At 42.6% G+C, this 16,642-nt stretch overlaps 1 protein-coding gene across 1 annotated transcript in view; it reads right to left on the bottom strand.

Annotated features, from left to right (window-relative positions):
- Nucleotides 1–16,020, bottom strand: part of Atp13a5 (ATPase 13A5) — a 123,994-nt gene extending 107,974 nt beyond the window's left edge. The window contains exon 1 of the mRNA XM_059277338.1: nt 15,730–16,020. Within this exon, the coding sequence (XP_059133321.1) occupies nt 15,730–15,789 (60 nt within the window). The 5' untranslated portion in view covers nt 15,790–16,020. The remainder of the gene's footprint in view (nt 1–15,729) is intronic.
- Between the last annotated feature and the right edge of the window lie 622 nt (nt 16,021–16,642).

Raw genomic sequence — 16,642 nt, 5'->3', positions numbered from 1 at the left:
GAAAGGGAGAGGAGTTGTTTTCTGACTTTTCTAGATGCCATGAGATGAGCAGCTTTGCACGGACTCTCTGCCATGTTCCTGCCTTGTCACAGTCACAGACTTAAAAACAATGGAACCAGACAACCATGGACCAAACCTCTGAAACCATGAACCAACACCAGTCTTTCTTCCTGCAGCTTCTTTACCTCAGGTATTTTGTCACAGAAATGGACACTCACTAACACAGAGATAAATGTATGGTGTAAGCACTATACAATGGCTTTAAGCTGACCTGGGAATTTTTGCTGTTTTTTTTTCTTCCAACAACTCTAAATTCCCATGTCCAAATCACAGAGTTGTAATATCAGCACAACAGATTTGTTTTACTATGTTTATGGAGTGTTTTTAATAATAAAACCTCTTGGATTTTATGCCAGTTTAAATCATGCATCACATAACAACTCTCTTTTTTAATTCTTTGGGAAAGTATTAATCTTCCATATGACCTTTTTTATTAGTTTTTCCTAATAACTCAGTGGTAGATAAAGAGTATAATAAGAGTTGTTGAAAGCAACCCTTAGACAGAGTAGAAAGGTCATAAGTTTACAAAGTAAGATGTAAGTTTGAGTCACTGCTCTGCTTATTATGGGTTGCATGACCTCAGGTAGCTCATTCATCTCTGGGAAATTCCAGCTCAGTCTTCTGCAGAACTAGGAAGACATGCAGCATGGGGCTGCTGTGCTCAGCCATGGCAGCTTCTACTTGCATGCGCTGTATCATGAGCACAAGTTGGAGAGTTCCTGTCACTCCTACACAACTCATGTAGAGGAAGGTGCTCATGGCTAGGTAATACAGCCCTAGTTTGATGTTATTGATGAAAGGCTCTGATTTAATTTAGAAACATGTGATTTCCATAATTGTATGAATATTTCCAAGATCTCTTCCTCTCCCTGTGCTCCATCTGCTTCTATAACTCCTGGTCTTACCTGTGTATTATAGGTTAATAAGATCCAAATAGCATAAATATGCCAGTTTGCATGTTACGACGTGATATGCACTCTGAGTTACTCACAAACATCAAGAGCCAGGTGTGTGCAAAGCAGAAGCATATTAGAATTGGAATATTAGTCCAGCTCGTAGCTGGAAAGAGCTCACTCATAAACACATTTTTTTCTGTTTATTTTCACACAGCAGTGACACTAATAATCACATTTCTGTTGCCTGTTTAGTTTTTTCTGTGTAACTTTTTTTTTTTTATTAAAGAGGGGACTTAAAAGCCTAGCAAAGCTGCAATGAAGCCAGGAGAGCCACAGACTACTGATAACCTCTTGAATTCGAACAACTCTTTGGGGAAGACAAAGTTCCAAATTTTATCAAGAATTATTTATGTTTCTACTTCTAATCAATAATTCCTCAGTTGGAAGGATGCCCTGATGAAATAACACATAAAAGGGAAGAGATGCTCAGTGCAGCATTGTCTGGAACAGCAAAACTGTTGGTGGAATGAAATGTTAGCCAATGGTTCACTGAGTTTTGAAACACCAGAACAGTGGTCTGTAATGAAGCCATTAAAAAGAGAGGGTATGATATTAATGTAGAAACCTGGGGGCATCTATAGTACGATGTTAAATGAAGAGAAGCTATGCAGAATGGATGGAACCAAATAGCAGCAGCATAAAATTTAACCCAACTATATCAGAAACTACATTAAACGTAAATGGTCTCAATACCATGAATGAAAACAAGTTGTTAAGCTAAATAATAAAAGGTACACTATATGCTGATGATAAGAGACACACTTTAAATATAAATAAGAAAGTTATGAGAACAAGAAAAAAATGTAGTGTGCAAATGTTAATGAACAAAAGCTGAGTGACTACATTAATGTCAAACAAAACATTTTGTCACAGATATTTAGGGAAGGAAATATGAGGGAAGAGGACATTTCATGATAAATTCAACAAGAACACAGCAATTCTAAACAAAGAAAAGAAAATCTATCACTAATTGATTCTTTAAACCAAAGTGACTTGAGAATCCTTTCAGTATTCGAGGTTGAAGTGAAACTGCTCTTGTACAAACTCGTTCATAAATGGAGGCTATAAGGATGTTCCTAGAGCAGGCCCTGTACCTGGGCAGCACAATAGAGCCAGCCCTATTGGCGGAAGTATGGGTGATCCAAGCCCGAAGGTGTGAACACAGAAGAACTATCTCCATTACCCATCTGTCTTGTAGCAGCATGGGTGGGGGAGAAATGCTCCCCCATCAGAGCCTGAGGCAGGTGGGAGATCTGGCCCTGAGGCCATAAGAGCAGAAATGTCCCTGCCCCATCAGCTGCAGCACTCAGGGGGGCAGACCCTGAACTTGGCCTGGGCAATACAGTAGAACTGACCCTGAAGGTGTAGGTGTGGGAGAACCAACCCTCAGGATGTGAAAGCAGGAGAACTGGTCCCAACTCTTGCTTATCAGAGAACTAGCCAGGGCAGTGCAGGAGAGCTCACCCTGGTGATGAGGACAAGGAAAAGCTGGTGGGCTGGCCAACCCTGCAACTACCCAAGCCCAGAACCAGGGTTCTGAGTTGGCCTACTCCATCTATGATCTGCTGGGGCTTGTGAAGGGACTGGTTCTGACTGGTCCTTCAGACCCAAAGCTGTAGGGTCTCCATAACACAGGGCAACAACAGGATAACCAAGAAGAGTCCGAGTGAGGGCCCAGCATCCATAGTGTAGCTGAAACCAGACCAGCGACTCTTTTCAATGAACACGTACAAGTAAAACATATGGATAAAAGGGTTTACTGAGTGACTCACTGTCACACTACGGCTTCCATTTCCATGAGGAGATTAATTTTCCCCTTTCAATTCTTCTTCTTCTTCTTCTTCTTCTTCTTCTTCTTCTTCTTCTTCTTCTTCCTCTTCTTCCTCTTCTTCCTCTTCTTCCTCTTCCTCTTCCTCCTCTTCTTCCTCCCCTTCCCCTCCTCTTCCTCCTCCTCTCCTCCCTCCTCCTCCTTCTTCTTTTCTCTTAAATTTTATTTTATTTTATTTGGCAGGGGGTGTTGCAAGGGCAGAGAGTGAATATGAGGAACGGGTAAATGAATGAGATGGAGATGCATGATGTGAAAGACATAAAGAATAAATAAAAAGTAAGTTTTTAAGAAAAGAATGTTTCTAGCTTGTCATAACAAGGCCAGAATTACTAGACAGTTGAATAAGCACATTGAAAGGAAAGTTATAGGATATGATCTATGTCACTATACATAAAATAATTATATATATATATATATATAATGTAGTGGCATAATGAAAAGATAACATTATTATCCAATGGTATTTGTCTGAGGAATGCAGTGATTTGAAAGCCAATGTGCTTTCTGTGTTATCATTCCGGGGCAAGAATTAAAAGGTCAGTACCAGAGGCAAAGAAAAAGACAGGTGTATATATTTACATACAAGTAATTTGTTTAAGTGCAGATAGATTGAAACTGTACTTGTTCGGTTGGTTGGTTTTTGAGACAAGGTTGCTCTGTGTAGCCCTGGCTGTCCTGGAACCTGCTCTGTAGACCAGGCTGGCCTCGAACTCATAGAGATCCCCCTGCCTCTGCCTCCCGAGTGATTGTAACTATTAATAAGTGAATCCATTAAAGTTATAGGATGGTAGGTAAATTTAGAAAACCCATATGTATTAGTATATATTCATAGAAATTTGAAAGTTGAGTACAAATAATATCAAGAAAAATTCAATTGCATTGTGCTGTATCTAAGAAAGATGTGCTAAGCTTTTGACCAGAGAACTCCATGTTCCTGCTGAGAAAGTAAGATCTAAATAAACGAGAAGAGATAAGAATGTGGGAAATGACACAACGTTCCCACTTAAAGGATCACTAAGTGCTTTTGTGATCACTGATTAAATGATGCTAAATTTTCTAGGGAAATACCAAGAATGTTGGGTAGTCAAGAAAATAACTCAGGGCAAAGCAGAAGCATGGAGGACTTACATCACCAGAACTGGAAACTTTCTACAAAGCCGCAGTAATTAGGGAAATGCAGTATGCAGGACATGGAAAAAAGAATGATAAATGACAGGACAGGATACAGAAAGGGCCTGAAACACCATCACTGTCCTGCCAGAGGAGAAGCCACTGCACTCAGAGGCTTAAGGTACTTGCCTCAGCAGGGCTGGAGTGAAGGGAAGGATGCTGGGGGACATGGGTTCCCCTTCATCTGTGTGTCATAAGCAAAAATCCACTTTATTTAAATGGGAAAACAAATCCCTTGAAAGAAGACATAAGAGAACTTCAGGTAGACTAATATTTCTTAAGATAAAATATATATGTATTTGCATTGAACATAAGGGCAGCTTTATCAAAGGGTCTCTGGAGAGGATGGATTAGCCATTTATAAGGCCTGTTCATTTATATCCTATATAGAAAAGGGGATTTGTATTTGGAATTCACAAAATAAGTGCAAATCAATCAAAAAAGAAATAAAACTGAAAAATGGGGGAAATACTTGAATAGACAACTTCAGGGAGCCTGTAAATGATCTACAGCCTTCAAGAGGAAGCCTGGGACTTTGTTAAAGAAATAGGAATGAAGGCCACAATGACGTGTCACAGGTTAGTACAGCAGAGACCATCCAGGAGAGAAATAAATCAGAGGTCTCACATACCATGCTGGAGTTACACTGACGCCGTGATAGATCACAGATCAGCTAAAATGAAAAATACTGAGTACTTCAGGCAGTGAAGATTGGGCACAGCTGGTAGAGGTAACCAGCATTCAACTGGAAGTCACTAGAAATGTGAATTGGTGTAAAGGTTTTTAAAGGCAGTGTTGCTACAGGCATGAGTACTCTGCTCAACTCCTGGAGTTTTATACAAGAAAGTAAATGTTTATTCATCTTTATAAAGCTTCTTGAGCTGGGTGGTGTTGGCACATGCCTTTAATCCTGACACTTGGGAGGCAGAAGCAGGAATATCTCCATGAGTTTGAGGCCAGTCTGGTCTACTTAGTGAGTTCCAGGTCAGCCAGGGCTACACAGCGAGACTCTGTCTCAAAAGAAGAAAAGAAAGGAAAGAAAGAAGAAAGCTTCTTAAACAAGAATATTCATACCAGCTATATTTATGAAAGCCAAGGAAAGTCTGTCAAAAGAAGACAGATAATAAATGTGCTGTCATCCATGGTATACCACAAAACAACTTTTAAAAAGTAACCTCTCATATTTATACCAATGTGGATAGATTCCAGACAACACAGTGAGTAAATCAAGTACTGGAAAAAGGAGTTTATGAGTCTGCTACAGTTCAAGAAGGAGCAGGAGTGACTGACAGCAGCCACTGAAATGTATGCTTAAGTACCGTACTTCACTGACATCACTGTATTTATGCAGGGCAATAAAAGGTGTAAAAGAAAGAGAAGTGGAGTGGGTTTGTTTATGACACTGTGTTCCAAGCAAATGGAAGGAACTTTAATGATTTTAATGGGAATATTTGAGAAAGGGAAAAATGGACCTCAAATTTAAAGCTCCAATAAATGAAAAGTCTGGACTTGGTGGTGCATGCCTTGGTGGTTCTGCCTCCTAGTACTTAGTGAGTTTTAGGATACTCTGAACTACATAGCAACTTCCAGGCCAACCAGGGCTACATACTGAGGCCCTGTCTCCAAAATAATAAATAAATAAATAGTATTTCCATGAGAAGTAGAAAGTTTGGTGGCCTGATAAATCTGTGGCTGCTCCCTGATATAATCATGGGAAGGAGCTGACTTCCATGAAAATAGAGGTAAAATCACATCCCTACTAAAGAACTGCCAAGATAAGTGAAGATACTGTGGTGGTTTGGATGAAAATGACTCTCATAGGCTCATAGACCCATTCTCTTCCTGCTACCTGCTAAGATGTAGAACTCTCAGCAACCTCTCCAGCACCATGTCTGCCTGTGCCTGCCTCCTGCCATGAAGATAATGGACTAAACCCCTGAACAGTATGCCAGCCCCATTTAAATGCTTTCCTTTATAAAAGTTGCCGTGGTCATGGCGTCTCTTCATAACAATAGAAACCCTAAGACAGATACTTGCAGGACTTTTTTTTTAAGCTGGGAACATCTTATTACCAAAATGCCATCTCACTGCTTGGGAGGCTGAGGCAGATCTAGCTCAAGGCCGGCCTGGGGTACAAAATGAATTTGAGGCTAAACTGGGAAACTCAATGAGGCCTTGTCTCCAAATAAAAGTCACAAAAGGTTCCAGAGATAAAGCTCACTGGCAGAAAGCTTGTTTGGTGTGAGGAAAGCCCTGAGCTGAGTCACTAGCATGGGGATGGGAGGAAGAGAAGCGAACAGTGGTGGAGGAAGGAGGGGAGAAGACGCAGGGAGAAAGGAAAGGAAGGATGGGACTTACAAACACCACCATAATATTCTGAAACATGCACCTTCCTGAGCAAAGAGGAAGAGAATCGATGCTTCTGCTTCCTTGACCAATGAGCCTCGTGAACCTTGGTGAGAGGCCTTTGTTAATCCCTTCTGCACTTTCCCCAGGGCATGAGGTCCGCTGCGGGACTGGAGGTCCTAGTGAAAGCATTGCTGCTCTAGCTGGCATTCCTTTGTTCAAATGCTCTCCCTGGCTTACCAGTGCTTTCTGATCACAGCCTAGCATAATACATTTCCTTTATGCTAATCAACCTCGAGTATCCTTTAATTTTGGTGACTATTCCTCCAGACAGGGCCACTCAATTTTTTCCCCTAAAGATGTGTATCTATCATACAACACCAGTAAAGTCCACCAAGAGATGGAGTTTAGAAACGCGAGGGAGGAAAATAACCAGAGGTGATACAAATGAAGATACAGGGAAGTGGACGGGAAGATAAGAACGCCCGATCCATTATACATGGTTCCTTGCAAAAGCTGGGTTTTGCCCCCAGTTTACCCATGTGATTTCGGGCTTTGATTCCCTCAAGTCTGTTTCCATCTCTCTACTCTGGATAATGTCATTAGCACATCCCTGGGGGAGCGGTGGTGACGACGGGAGAGACGTAAGCAATGCGATGGATGCACATTGTGGATGGGTGGTTAGGGAAGAGCTTCCGGCAAAGGAGAGGTAACTGGTTGCTGCACGCCAAGTCAGGGTTGGCAATGGCAACAACCTACATTCCAGGAGTCGAGGAACCAGACCTACCACTGGGGAGTGGAGGACGTCAGATGAGTCCATTTGTTTTCTCTCTAAACACCACCATTCCTTCATTTCTTTGATTCTGACTAGAGCTCTGAATTTCAGACGCCAGGGGGTGGACCTCAGCCCTTACTGTATTCTCTAAATCCAGGACACAGAACCCGGAATTAGGAGCTCCAATGAGATACACACATGTGTGGGGCGTTTACCCACCAAACCCAAGTTCCCCAGAGTTTTCTTGAGTGTGAGCAGCAGGGAACATTAGATAGAAGGATTTAGATTGTGGAGCTAAACAGATAGAAAATAAAGGATAGCCTCGAGAGGGCCTGGAACCTATTCCAATGGGCCCTGACTGTCTCTGCCCCAGGGTATTTATAGAGACGCCAAGGGGTGAAGCAAAGACATCCCCCCCAGCCCAGCCAAGTGCAGACCATCTCAGACACCTGCACTCAGGCCTGTGGTCCTAATCATCCTCTCTATACGGACCTGCTGGGTAAAGCCACGAGGAACCTGAAAACAGGCTCCCACACACATGCTGTTTCTCAAAGACTGTTGTGTAATGTCACAGTTCAGAGCCAAGTTTCTATGCAGTTCTGACAAGACGGTCCCTGTTCTTTACACCACACCCCTGTGCCTTCTAGAAGCTCTTTTCTTTTGTTCCTCTCTCTATCACTTACCAACTATGACTTAAATTGGCTGAAATTTGGACTTCTCATGTGAAAAATGTAGCTGCTTATAAAACACAACAGAAACAGTTTGATATCAGTTAAAGGCTGAGGACATGTCATGAGACAATCAAACTCCAATCAACCCCATTACTTAGCCAGATGTATGACTCGGGAAGCCCACTGTACATGTTCTGATGCCTCCCTTTCCTCCTTCATAAACGGTAATAATCAACAACCTCCTGCAGATGTGAGATAGTAATAAGACAACCCAAAAAGCATGCTCCGTGGTCTCTGCAGTGTTCTGAGCACTCAGTACATGTTGAGTTAATATCGTCACGGGTGCTACACAATTCAACAAAATTTCCACAGATTAGTGGCTAGTTCTTTTGAACTCACTGTAGAGTAATTTGGCCACGGGCAACATGCAGAACAAAATGTTATTTCTAAAGGTGATTGATCCGCTGGCTTAAGTAGATCTTTTACTTTTCCCAAAGAGAACAAGTTGTCAAAGTGGAAGTCAAATAGAGGCCCGAATAACACCACTCGCCTTGAAGGTGTATGAAACTGGAGAAAAGGGCTTGAGGAAAGACCAAATTAATTCAAAGATTAGCTGACTGTAGTAACTGCGTATTAAATCGTGAACTCACATGCACATACACACATGGGGGAGGGGGAACACAGCTTTGCGAGGAGAAAGCAGTGTAATATGGTGGTATACTAGAGCATCCTGCCTCTGATGCCTCTGCTGTGTGATCTTGTCTATCTGTGTTACTTCACGGAGCCCCACTTTCCACAAGTATAAAATAGGTATCTGATGAGGTACTAGCCCGTAGAAAGCACTTCTTAAAGTGCTGCTTTGTTCTCACATAGGTAGTTCCTGCACTTGCCAACAGAGGAGGATCTATGATGGATGAGATGCCTGGGGAGAGCAATCCTGAAGTATCACCTCTTGGAATCCTTCCACTCCTGTGGCTCCTTGCCTTGGGACATTCCTGCTGCTGAATTTTCATTGTGTCTAGAATACTAACTAATCAGTTTTCACAGCTCTTCTTATTCTTATTTCCTGTCCACGGGTATAGCCATCTAAAATATTTGGTTGAGTATCCCACAGCTGTAGGCACAGCAGTATGTGAATGAGGTGCTTTGGAATGAATGTTTTATTTTACAGCTTACAGCACGTTCACTCAGTCTTATATCCTAATGGTACAAAGTCCAAGACGTAGCAAAAGCCTTCTCCCTACTACAGATGCCTTCTGGAAAGAGCAACAGCAGTTGAGTTTGCTTTTGCTTCTGTTTGTGTTTTGTTGTTTGTGGTTTCCTTTACTGTGACACATTTGGCTATTTCATGGGCGAGGATGTTCTAATGGCCTTAGAGCATTTCTCTGTGCAAACATCCAACTTTAGTCACTTTAGTCAAGGTCAAGGAGATCAGATATCTGTTTTCTTCTTTGAGGGAAGAATTCATTACATTTTAGTTTTTATTTTCAAGCAACAACCCCAATACTACCTTCCTATTTATTAACAATTCTCCATTTGTTTCGTCTGTTTGGACATACCACATCATATTCCTTTACATGTTCAAGGAGAGACATTTCTACAACTCTGCCTTTTTCTCTACCTCTGACAGGACGTCAAAGTTCTTTTTAATATTAAGATAATATTATGCACATTAGATGGATCACATTGGTACCGTCTTTATTCACAAACCATTTATCTCAATTTGGCTACATGTTTAATGGATGCTATCACTGAATACCAGCCTAGACATACCTTTGCCCATCATAGCTTGAATTCATTCGATGAACAGCACTTTCTGTAGGAAGAGGAAGTCTTTGTTTTATTTAGATTTGTGGAGGTCTGAGACAGAATTTTGCCCTGTGGCCTGGAACTTACTACATGGACCAGATTGGCTCTGAACTTTCACTGACCCTCCTGGCTCCTCCTCTTTTTTTGCAATTGCAGGCATGAGCCACCATACCTAGAAGAGGAGGTCTTGGGCCACCTTTGCTTATGTAAAATCTTTCTCGATTATCTATTTATCTATCATTTAATTTTCCTAAGAATCTGTGAAATCGGTTTGGTTGGCTATTAAAAAAATAAATATGACTTGTATTTATAAATTACTCTATTTGCAAATAAAACAAACTGAATTTGTTGGTGAAGCAAATAGGAGACAGCAGCAAGTGTGGACCACAGGATAAAGAGATGCCCGACCGGCTAGCAGGGACAGTTTCTAGAACCAGTGTTTGCCCTACATTAAGGCCAGGGGACAGCGTGAGATGCTCTATGACAGGCCATTTGGGGAATAAGAGTTCCACTGATCAGAAGAGGAGCCTCAGAAAGTTTTTGGTTGCAATTCTTTGCTGAGAAAAAGTCAACAATTCTATGTGTTTGGCAACTGGGAGTCTGCTATGTGCTTTAGAGGGTTTCGGTTCTTCACAGGTCATGCATGTCCTTGTAGGCCAACTAGTGCCACTTACTGACCTTAGCTTCTTGAAACAATATAAAGTATAGAATTATAAGTTCTCAAAATTTTTTCTGAAAGTCTGAGTTTTACTACTGTGGTAGTTTGAAAGGAAATACAGGACTCTCAGCTCCTTCTCCAGCACCATGTCTGCCTGCATGCCATTCGCCATGATGACATTATGTGCACTGGGTGGCGGGTCCCCTGGAGCTGGAATTACAGACAGTTGTGAGTTGTCATGTGGGTGCTGGGAATTGAACCCAGGTCCTTTGGAGGAGCAGTCAGTGTTCTTAACCACTGAGCCATCTCTCCAGGCCCTCTCCCCTCCCCCCCGAACTGTAAGCCAGCCCCAATTAAATGTTTTCCCTTGCAAGAGTTGCCACGGTCATGGAGTCTCTTCACAGCAGTAGAAACCCTAACTAAGACAGCCACTAAAAATAACTTCCTGGAACTTTACTTTTAAAGCACAGATTAAGCAGAACCATTTTTATTTTTACCATTCTGTCAAACAGACTGGTTTTAAGATCTCCTAGGACCAATTTTTATGGCTATATACACGGGTAACTAAAATTCATTCATGGTAAAAATCAAACATTTCAATCACTATTTCATATATAGCCATCAAGCCCATATCTCTGCCATGCTTCACCCTATATGTTTCTAGTCATTTAGAACTACTGAGACCTGTTATAGTGTATCTACCACATCTCTTCCACAATCAGACCTAAAGGAAGTTTTCATCTTGATTGCATCGCTGATATTATCTCTCCCTCACATCCAGATGTCACATGGAAATTGATAAGCTTCTTTTCATCCAAGCTGTTAAAGGCATTAACAGGTATCACTAGAAAACCAGTAGGACTACCTTTTATATTTCAATATGTACTTTTCAATATTGATCCTTTGGATGTCTTTTGAGAGAACGAGGGGATTCCTTTAATGGGTGTAAGTAACGTATGGCATTGTACGCAATGATCTATGTATTCACATCTGATTTTTCTTAGCAACTCTTCATACATTTCGCCTTTATGATGGTGGCACTCAAGCAGTTACCATTTTCCGAGCTTTCATCAGAGAAAAGAGAAACACACTTGATACAACTTATCCTATCTGCCTGCCTCTTCCATTTGCATCTCCTAAACACAATGTAAATGAACCCCTTTCTTGTCATAGCATTCTCCATATTTTAGACTTGACCCTCACAAAACTTGTTGTATTGGAAGGGCAAGTAGTTCCGGTTTCAGGCAACCAGCAAAGTCTATTTCCACACCACTTGATTAGCAACGACTGCATCCGGGATCCTGAAGTTCCTGTTTGTGGGACAAGCATTTCCCCCATGTGAAATGCTACCCTTGCCATTCTATGTCCGCCACACCAAAGAGCCATTTCCCTTTTTGGGTTGTTCCCATTTGGGATTTTGACACCCAAGCAGTCAGTATCAGCACGAGGGGAGAGTCTAAGGGAACCATTTGTGACTCAAGTGAGTGGAAATGGCACTGGTGACCCTGATGAGACCTAAGTGAAGACCCTGCTCAGAAAGTATGAAGAGTTCCCATCAACGGAGGACCCTGACGCAGACACTAATGTGCATACAGTGTGCCTCCAGACCTACCCGGATCACAGGCATGAAGTGGACCTGACGAAGATTTCCTCAGGAATGGCAGTGTGTCCAACTGTGATGTGAGGATGGAGGCAGCCAGCAGCTCCTTCATTCCCGACATCCAGTCCCCCAAAGCCACCAAGATCACAGTCCAGTACCTGACATTAGGGAGCTTGTGACTCGATTAACACACTTCAAGTTTCAGAACATGACAGAATCTACTGGAATGTACCCCAGGATAAGAAACTTGTTGAAGACCTCACTTTCCAATCAGTAGAGAAACAGAAAGACTTCTGAGTGTTGTGTGCCTCAGTGCTGGGCCTTTACTGGTAACTGGGCTAAGATGACAGACGAAACCTCTCTCCTGTTTGTCCTGCCCACGTCCAACATCTACCCAAGAGTAACTGTTGTCTCAACTCAGGCCTGCTTTAAAAAAAGAGAAGCCTGGGCCCTCTGGAGTGCTGTGTTTGACGCTCACTGTTGGCAACCCTATGGGAGTAGTGTGGTGGTGTATAAGTTGGTTTAGCAACGGTATGTGAAGACTTGTACTATTTTTGGATTCAGAGTGTCTGCCAAAAGTGATGGTTTTTATGTCTTTTGTATGTTGTTTTTCCCTTCCTATATTTTGCTATATATGAGTTTAGTATTTCACTTTTAAAACAAAAATTCTAAACCATTTTAAATTCATCATTCAGCTTCAACAACCGGGTGAAAAAAAATCAAAGATGAACATCTTTGTCCTATTTGGGATATTTTTGTGAGAATTACAGGCATGGATTTTAATAACACTTTTGCTTTTGTGACTTAATTCTTCACTTACAAATATGTCCACCTTTGTGGACAGAGGTTTAATAAGCTTTCTTATACACAGAAAAATAAAACAATATGTGTCGTTCATCGATACCATTCTCACTTTCCTTACTGAGGTTCAATAGAAGAAAACTCAGGTGAGAATCTGTGCACACATTCACACACACACATGTACACACACACACACACATATGCACACGCACATGCACATGAAGGAGTCCATGAATCCCCATGTGTTGGAACAGAAACACAATGATGTCTCCATAAGGGCTCAGAAGGAGCTGTAATGCATCCCAGACTCTGGGACTCCTTGCTGCCTGTTTCCTGCCTTTTTCACCTAATATCTCTCGAAACAAAGTGGCAGCGACAAAAAACTCCAGTTAAATAACTCATCTAACAACCACAATTTAAACCCAAGTCATCCTGAGGCGAAACTCATCTCCCCGCCCATTGTGATACAGTTTGCGGGATGTGAGTGTGGTATGAATGCTCTCGAGGACTGTCAGTGAAGCTGTGGGTTCTTCAAGAAAACTGACAAAAGAGAAGAAAAATCTCTCTGTGACTGGTGGGGCTGGGGGAAGGCCCTGGGAGAGGCCCAGATTTAGAATGAAGAAAATAAAAAGACTGAGTGAGAGCTGGGGTTATAGTGAGGATGGTGGGAAGTAGAGGGAGGAGGTTGGGAAGGTCAGCAATGGCCTGCACAGTTAGCGTGTCTACGCTCCCAGGCATTGTACAGGCAGAATGAGCGTCAAATCATCCGGAACTATGGCAGGACAGTGTTCAGTCACTCTGCCTTGGAGGATTCCGGCCCGAGAGTGGGAGTCAAGAATGAGGCTGGAGCTCAGTTCTCCAAGCTAACATAATGCTTTTTAGCTATGCTGGGCCCAGCAGAATAACCCCAGATTGCCCTGGAATAATTCCCAGGCCTTCTCCATCTGCTTAAAATTCTTCCTGGGTGTTGGACTGAAGGAATTTATTATTTGATCTAACAGTGTCTACTTTTCACTTCAAATTCCCTCCCATACTCACCACAGATTGTCAGCTTAAAGTGGTGAGTGTAAGTAGAAGTCACACTGGGCCCTGGAGAACCTTCAGCGCAGGAAGAGCAAGTGAGGAGACACTGAAGTGTCACTCTTTTGCAGCCTCAATGTGGACACTAAGCCAGACCCAGGTTTACTTTGATCTAATGGTTGTTTTTCAGAAAATTCATTTCCACAACATTATCATCTGGCGGTTTGACTAAAAGCTCCAACATTTTTGGCTTTCCTTCTTTGAACTCTGCAGGCCTGACAGCACTGAGCAGTTGATTGTAGGACAGGAATTTTCTGGAACTGGGCCACAGATTTTTGGTCACCTCGCCCAGTTACCGACTGGCTGGAATAAGGTCACAGGCAGGCTGTGCTGCCTGGCCCAGAGCAAGATTTGGGGAGGAGACTCCACTGCCAACCTGCTTCCCAGAATGCCTTGACAACGTAAGGGTGTCAGAACACGGTTATTCCCAATAATACTCCCAATAGAGGTTTCCAGCGGACATCTCTACAAATATTTGCTCAACTGTAAAAGCAAAGGAAACCTAGCATCTGCCCCATTACTCAGTCTTTTGATTGCCTCTGTAAATAGGAGGACTAAAATGCCAAATGCAACACACAGCTAGGAAACAGTAAGAGCAACATGAAGCTTTCAGGACCACTGATTTATAGGGAAAAAAAAATCAGACCATGCAGTGGTGAGCAGAGGGGAAGGATTCTAAAACATGATGCCATCATGAAGTCCAGTGCCGTACAGTGATGCAGAAGAGTGGACTACATTTGTCATTTTTAATTTCCAAGAAGGAAAAAGAAGCCGATAGAATTAACTTGTATGATAGATTCTATCCAACTCAGTCTACCCTAAAATAGCATTTCAACCTGTAACCGATATGGAAATTATTAACAGGGTATTTTAGCTAAATTCTAAGTCTAACATGTATTTAACACCCAGAAGACTTTTTTATTTGGACCAGCTGCTTTCCTGGCACTGAAAAAAACCACAAAGTAGCCATCTTATTGCACAGCATATCTGTAGATTAATTACTTATTAATAAAGAAGTATAATTAATTAATAATATAATAAATATATAAGATTAATAAATGAGAATAGTGGAGCTACAGGTAAAGATGTTGTAAGGACTGAAGAGGGAAACTGGCACTTTCTGATAGATGAACCAAGATTCGGGGTTCACTTCAGCCTCTGTTCACTCTCCTGTCCCTTCCCAACTGTCTCCCATTTTCTCGTTTCCTATTCTCATTGTCCCTATGGGAGACACTGTTGGAGAGTGGACAAGCCGGGGTAGAAAGAGTCAAAGATTGGGCTGGATTTGCAACCTGTCTAATGACCTTGGATGAGTTACCTAACCTCCTTGGTCTCAGATTGCTTTTCTAAGAAATAGGATTAGTTCCTTCAGTGCTGGGTTGTAAGGATTAAGTGAAATCATAAATATAAACTGCCCAGCATCAAATGGACACTATAGAACTTTCACATTTTTAGTGGCTATTTTTTAAGATTTATGTAAGTGTAGAATAAGAGGCAGAAGGAAGGAAGAAAAGGAAGCAGAAAAGAAAGAGAAAAATCGAGTGTGCGAAAGTCTCAGACTCGGTGCCGCTTCTCAGCACTTGGTGCCTCGAGGCCCCCTTGATCTCAGTAACCCGGGGACTTCCTCCCACATCGCCATAGTCCGGGCTGTGCCAACAAGCCAACAGGAGACTAAGAAAAGAAAGTTCCCATTTCACCAGTTTCTCCAATGCCATAGTGACCCAGGTGGTCAGGGGGAGAAACCTCAACGGGGGAGCGCATGCCCAGGACTCTGCAAAGTGTCTCGGACACTGCTCACAGACTCTGCCATCCAGAGCTACATCTTGCTCAGTCCCTCCAGGTTCCCCCGTGTTACCAGACCCAGACCCTTCCAGGTCCTAGAAACAGCAGCCTTGCTGCCTCAGTCTCTCTTCTACTGCCCCAGCAACCAACCCTTGGCCACTTGAAGAAGACATGAAAAGAGGGGAAGACTCACCAGCTCATTCTCCTCTCCTTCATTGAGCAAAGCCTGATGGACGTTCTTACTCTTCTCCATCTAGAGCAGCATGTGTGGGTCCCTTCTGACCACTGCGCGAGGGAATGTCAGGGCCACCTGTGTCTGCGACTCAGACGCTGCTTGTCATCCCTCCTCTCAGGTGCTTACAAAACCCGCTGGCACCTTGCCCTTTACAACAACAAAGGAGAAAGGCAAGGCTTTCCTCGGCCACGGGATTGGTCTGCTAATTTATCTGCTTGATGTGTGTTTTTTTTTCTTCCGAGTGTTTATTTACCGAGCTACATGTGAAGTGCCTCCAGCCTGAGGGAATGATGGGGGGTGGGGGCGGGGCAGGGGCAAGCAGTTGCACCAAAAAGTAATTTCACATGCAGCCCATGAAAGTCCCCACCAAAGAATGGGAATGGCCACCGTGCTAAAAACACAAGGCAACAGAGTCTTATTTGTCTTGTGAGCGCTGTGGAAGTTCGTGGAATTTAGAGAAGCTGTGAACACGGAGTGGTAATAGAAACTGGAGGAAGGGGTGTAAGACTCCTTCCGGAATCAGGGGGGAAAAAATGGAGTTCTAATCCCTGCTCTACTGATGACCCTGGATAAATCACTTATAACCTGAATTTCCGGTTTCTGATATGTAAAATGTCAATGATAATCATAGGGATGATATAAGGGCTCATAATGATGTTTGCAAAAGGGCAAATGTAACTTCTGCCACCTCCATTGAGAGACAGGCAATCATCTTCGCAATCATAGCACCAATCAAGGAAGAGACTTTTGGAATAACTACGGAATAACTTGATTCCACAGCTCACAAAACTAGAAGGGGGAGAGAAAAGTAAGAGAGATGATTATTAAGGATGTAACCTGAATTTTCCACCCCCTGAATAATCACCCTTGA

This window comes from Peromyscus eremicus, chromosome 12 (genome assembly GCF_949786415.1).
Source record: "Peromyscus eremicus chromosome 12, PerEre_H2_v1, whole genome shotgun sequence".
In the NCBI taxonomy this organism is placed as follows: Eukaryota; Metazoa; Chordata; class Mammalia; order Rodentia; family Cricetidae; genus Peromyscus; species Peromyscus eremicus.
This window is presented reverse-complemented; position numbering and strand designations above follow the sequence as displayed.